This window comes from Octopus bimaculoides, chromosome 19 (genome assembly GCF_001194135.2).
Source record: "Octopus bimaculoides isolate UCB-OBI-ISO-001 chromosome 19, ASM119413v2, whole genome shotgun sequence".
Taxonomy (NCBI): Eukaryota; Metazoa; Mollusca; class Cephalopoda; order Octopoda; family Octopodidae; genus Octopus; species Octopus bimaculoides.
Genome location: NC_068999.1, coordinates 48,209,244 through 48,215,581, shown reverse-complemented (window position 1 = coordinate 48,215,581; position 6,338 = coordinate 48,209,244). Strand labels below are relative to the sequence as shown.

General features: G+C 37.6%; 1 protein-coding gene across 3 annotated transcripts in view; it reads right to left on the bottom strand.

The window, feature by feature from the left end:
• The window catches only part of LOC106877106 (uncharacterized), a 52,827-nt gene that overhangs the window by 28,992 nt on the left and 17,497 nt on the right, over window positions 1–6,338 (bottom strand). For all 3 annotated transcript variants that reach the window (XM_052974782.1, XM_052974783.1, XM_052974781.1), the window contains 3 exons: window positions 6,044–6,274; window positions 4,265–4,370; window positions 1,278–1,450 (listed from right to left, as the gene is read on the bottom strand). In XM_052974782.1, the coding sequence (XP_052830742.1) occupies window positions 1,278–1,450; window positions 4,265–4,370; window positions 6,044–6,274 (510 nt within the window). The remainder of the gene's footprint in view (window positions 1–1,277; window positions 1,451–4,264; window positions 4,371–6,043; window positions 6,275–6,338) is intronic.

Sequence of the window (6,338 nt, the reverse complement as noted above, 5' to 3'; positions counted from 1 at the left end):
TATCATGTAATGTTAAGACATGTACATGCACACACACACACACACACACACACCTTTGTCCCTGGCATAAAGCCACCTCTCTACCTTCTCAAATTCTCACCACCAATTAGTAAAAAATGATTTTCCCTCTTTTTTATCTTTCCTTGTTCTTTCCTGTCTTGCAAATTACACATCAACCCCACTAATGTTGGTAGCATGTAAAAAGCACCCCACATACACTGTAAAGGAGTTGGTACGAGGAAGGGAATCCAGTCATAGAAATAAAGCTAAAGCTGATATTGGAGCATGATGCAGCCTTGTGGCTCACCAGATCCTGTCAAACAATCCAACATGCCAGCATGGAAAATGGATGTTTAAATTATGATGGTGATGTTCATAAATGAATGAATGAATGATGGTGTAGGCATGGCCACACCTTAAGCATCCATACCGTCACTTTATGTGGAAAGTAAACTAAACCATGATAAAGAAAAATTGTTATATATTTATTTTAGTTGGACTGTTGTCCTCATCTTGATTGTTGCGTTCACTACGTTTTGCCTGTGTATCCTCCAGCCTTCTTCAAGTGTCTTCTTAATGTGTTTATTAAAGCAATTCAGTCACCTAGAGTTTCTGAGTTCAATCTCAAGCAAGGCACTAAGGTGAAGTCACCAAAAACGTATTAACTGAACCAAAATATGTCACAATGACACAAGACACCTGAAGAAAGGTCGGGTCATACACAGGTGAAATGTACTCAAGACAAATATACCAGTCTGACTTAAATAAATTTACAGTTGATAAGTAACTCAACCCCTTAGGGGTTGTTGGGGTGCTGCGGTCATGCAACATATCTAGGATGAGAAAGCCTGGCAGAGCCTATCCCTCTCCAGGCTAAACTCATTTCCATAGCTGAGTGGAATGAAGCAACATGAAATGAAGTGTTTTGCTCAAGAACACATCAGATCGCCCAGTCTAAGGATTGAAACCATAATCTTACAGTCATGAATCCAAGATCCTAACAACTAAGTGACGTGCCTCCACCAGTGGTACTCATTTCTATAGCTGAGTGAACTGAAGCAACGTGAAGTGAAGTGTTTTGCGCAAGAACACAATGCAACACCTGGTCAAGGAATCAAAACCAGAATTTTACGATAATGAATCCAACACTTTAACCACTAAGCCACACACTTCCACAAGCTAAAACATAATATAAATTCCTCATCTCAAAAATATAGAAAAACTGTAGATAGAAATTGGAAATAGATTAAAATTTTAAACAAAAAGAAGTTACTTACTTGGTATATTTTCCTTCAATATGGTTTCTGATTTAGTTACAAAACTATATTTGTTACTGGAGGAGATGTTGAATTGAAAATATAACCAGTTTTCAGTTAAATACATGTAGGCAGTTGTATTTATTGATGTTTCATCGCAGTTAAACCAGTCGCTTTTGTTTTTGGAATTTTTACTGAAATGGCAAAAGAAGCTTTCATCTTTTATCTTTTACTTGTTTCAATCACTAAACTGCAGCCATGCTGGGGCACTGCCTTGAAGAATTTTAGTCGAGAAAATCAACTTCAGTACTTTTTTTTAAAACCTGGTACTTATTTTATTGCTCTCTTTAGCTGAACTGCTAGATTATGGGGACATAAACACACCAGCAGCGATTCACCAATTGTCAAGCAGCAGTGTGGAAAAACACTGACACAATGGCATACATACATACATACATATATATGAGGGCATACACAAAAGTAACCAGAAACGTCCTCTGTGGGACAAGCTTGTTGTAGTTCAGGCATCTATCACTAGAATCCACTTGATGTGACCCTCAGACATCAGTTTACTGACTGGTGGTGTCCAGTGAACTCATACTGCTATGTTAATAAAAAAACAAACACATGAAGATACAAGAAAAATTATGCTGTCCACTCCAAGCCATGGTGAGTACTACCTGATACAGAGAAAAAAATGGCAAAATGAACTTCAGAGAAATACAAAGTTTTCTCATGCATCTTCATATATTTGTTTTTTATTAACCTTTGCAATCAGGGCAACCTTTCTGCCACATCCTGCACATGTGCATTTTCTTCTTTGCTTTTGCGTTTATCCCTCAGCATTGCTTGACAATTGGTGTTAGCTTCTTTACATTTTCATGACTCAGCAGTTCAGCAAAAGCGATTAATGAATAAGGGGCAGACTTCAAAATAAGTACTGGAATTGATTTGTTAAAGTAAACCCTTCGGGATGGTATTACAGCATGACCATAGTCCAATGAGTGAAATAAATGAAACACAAAAAAAATCATAAAAAGAAATTACAACAATTAATCTTTTCCAGTTCTCTTCATTTTTGTTTTTGCATGCTTCCACTGAACCACTAAATGCATCAGTGCATGCCTTGGATATGTACAGTATCTTGTTTTAGTTTTGTATTTTCTGTTGTACTGAAATTACTTTGTATATGTGTGCAGTGCACCCTCGTGGAGGTGCAATGGCCCACTGGTTAGGGCAGTGGACTTGCGGTCATAGGATCGCGGTTTCGATTCCCAGACAGGGCGTTGTGATTGTTTATTGAGCGAAAACACCTAAAGCTCCACGAGGCTCCGGCAGGGGGTGGGGTGGCGAACCCTGCTGTACTCTTTCACTACAACTTTCTCACACTCTTACTTCCTGTTTCTGTTGTGCCTGTAATTCAAAGGGTCAGCCTTGTCACACTCTGTGTCACGCTGAATATCCCCCGAGAACTACGTTAAGGGTACACGTGTCTGTGGAGTGCTCAGCCACTTGTCTGTTAATTTCACGAGCAGGCTGTTCCGTTGATCGGACCAACTGGAACCCTCAACGTTGTAAGTGACGGAGTGCCAACCACAGCAGTGCACCCACAGTCAGCATATAATAGTTATTTAACCCTCTAGCATTCAGGTTTCTCTCTTGGGTGTGATGCTTATTTATTCACATTGCTTTGAATTAATCATGGATTATCTTGTTGCTTTGAGATATCAATGATGTGATTGTTTCCTTTTAAATCTGGCCAGTTTGAACATAAAGCAGGTACAATATTTTGGATGGATGCGGCTGATTAAAATGTTAAAGGCTTAAATCTACCCCGTAACAGAATCCTGTTGCTCACTGCCTACAAATAGTAGTGAACTCCTGCAAATCACAAGAACACACTGAACAAAGGCAGAGAGGATTGCTGCCTGGAACAGGTTTCCCATAAATCTGTTTGATTAGGGCTAATCTGGGGTAAGTAACTAAAGTAAAATCATAAGCTCTCAACCAACATGCTGCTGGATGATGGATTCTGGTGACAATGTTATTCTGAAATGAAACAACACCAACAGCAGTGGCAGTTGTAGTAAAGATAGTCCCAGATAACTTTCCCTTTTTTTCATTCTTTTTACTCTCACTTAATTAGTTTTTAACTTATTTTAATCACTCTTGTTACTCTCTCTCTCTCTCTTCCTCCTTTGCTGGAACAACCTCTCTCCGAGCTTGTTCTTTCATCACTTTCAACAGCTTCTTCATTCTCAAGTTTACTAGACCTAAAAATGCACACACACACATTTTTAAGTCGGAGGCAGTGACAAGTGATCTAGACCTTTGGCGATATACCGTACTTGAAAAGACCCGTTAAGTCAACTGAGATCCTAGTCATGGCTGATGCCAGTGCTTCATAATAAGCACCTGTGCCGGTGGCATGTAAAAAGTACCCACTACACTCTTGGAGTGGTTGGCATTAGGAAGGGCATCCAGCCATAGAAACCATGCCAAATCAGATTGGAACCTGGTGCAGCTCCCCATCTTACCAGTTTTCAGTCAAACAGTCCAATCCATGCCTGTATGGAAAAACAGACATTAAATGATGATGATGTCCTCTGTACTTCTTGTAATAATTAAAATTATATTAATCATTGGCCAATTTATTTTCATTCTCTCATTGTGCATTTGTTTCTCATTAACTTTTTGATTCTCCTTACATTAAATATGCTAACTGTAACTTAACTATTGTTTTTGATGCAGATGGTATTCCTCAGTTATGTATTCCCTAAAAATGTCTACCTTTCTTCACAAATCAGTATACAATCTTATGCAATATTTAGTGAATCTCTCATCCCTATTTCAGAAAAGATAGTAAAGTCTACACTATACTGATGAGATTGCAATAAGACGAAGAGATACTTGTTAGCTTTTTAATGCTCCCAGCATTGAAAAAGCTAATGGTGACTTAATTTTTCTTTATAATTCACTTGAGATATTAAATATTCAAATATTTTTACCATTCAACATGGAAGTATTGATCGCCGTCTTCAAAGGCGGAAGTTATAAACAGCCATATATTTCTGTCAACATTTCTTTCCAAACCATAGTTAAAATCAGGTTTATCTGAATGACATTAAAAAAATGAGTTATATCATACTACTTTATCTAAAAACATATTTTAAAAAATGCAAAACAATTTTATGTAGTTACATTTATATTTTCTTGGGAGGGTCATTATATGCCAATAATAATAATAAACACATGCACTGGTTCAATTTCACTTCTTCATTATTAGTCAACTGAAAGGCAGCAAACTGGCAGAATTGTTAGCATGCTGGACAAAATGCTGCTAAGCATGTTGTCCCTCTTTCTGCTTCAAGTTCATGTTCCACCAAGGTTAACTTGGCCTTCCATCCTTTTGGGGTTGATAAAATAAGCTCTAGTTAAGCACTGGGGTTGATGTAATCAACTTACCTCTTCCCCCAAAAAATTGCTGACCTTGATTCAAAATTTCAAACCATAATTAATCAATTAATTTGTTATTTATAACCAAATTACTAATTGCTTGCTTGCTTAATCAGTAGGTTAATTAATCAATTAGTTTGTTTGTTGAATACAGAGACAGAACATTTATATTTTGCTATTTTTGCATTTTGCAAAACCATCTTTGAATTAATCCTTTTGAAACTATATTCCCAATGTTTTTTTTACTTGTTTCAGCCATGTTGGGGCTTCAAGAATTTTTAGTAAATCAATTCATCCCAGCATTATAGTTTTTTAAAGCCTGGTACTTATTCTATCAGTGTCTTTTGCCAAACTACTAAGTTACAAGGAGGTAGACACACCAGCATTGGTTGTCTAGAGTGGTGAAGGACAAACACAAAGACACACATGCACACACACACGCATGCACACACACACACACACATACGTGTAACAGGCTTTTTACAGTTTCCATCTACCAAATCTACTCACAAGGCTTTGATTGCCTGAAGCTATAGAAGACACTTGCCCAAGGTGTAATACAGTGGGATTGAACCAAGAACCATGTGGTTGGGAAACTAACCTCTTACCACACATTTTATATTTTCACACGGTGGGTCTGTATCTGGAAAAAGGAACAAGGCCCATGGTCAGATACTGAAAGAAGCTTGGTGTGTATGTGTGTGTATATACATACATACATACATACATATCATCATCATCATCATCGTTTATCATCCACCTTCCACACTGGCATGGGTAGGATGGTTTGACAGGAGCCGGCCAGGCAGAAGCTTGCACCAGACTTTTGTGTCTGCTTTGACAGAATTTTTACAGCTGGATGCCCTTCCTAACACCAACCACTCAATAGGGTGGACTTAGTGCTTTTTATATGGCATAAGAAGCACAGGCGAGGTCAATTTTGGCAAGGTTTTTACAGCTGGTTGCCCTTCCAAACACCAACCAAAAGAGACCAATAGAATAAGTACCTCAAAGCACACACATATATATACACACACATATATATAGATGTATGTGTATATCTATGTTTGTGTGTGTCTTTCTGTCTGTGTTTGTTTCTCCATCACCACTTGACAACCGGTGTTGGTGTATTTATGTCTTCGTAACCTAGCGGTTCAGCAAAAGCGATCGATAGAATAAGTACTAGGCTTAAGAAATAAATCCTAGGGACTAAAACCTTTCAAGGCAGTGCTCCAGAATGGCTGCAGTCAAATGACTGAAACAAGTAAAAGAATAACAGAATAAATTAAAAATGAAAAGGAACAGGTGAAAAAATAAAGTGTAATACTTACATCCAAATTGAATCTCTCTCATCTCCGGAGAAGGTGGACAACGTACTTTGAAAGCCTGTTTTTTCTCCGAGTGAAGTTGAAAACTAAGAGTAGTTGCATTTGTTTTAGTAGCATTAACTGCATTGTTATTTATCATCATCTTAAAATCCTCAGAGCCTGAATATACACAAATGATATCGACATATTCACCAACAACTCCGAAGTCTGGAACTTGTATTTTTACGGGGATATCTGGAAAATCAGAATAAAGGTATTGTTTTAAAGTTTATTAAGTAATTATATGTATGTATATATA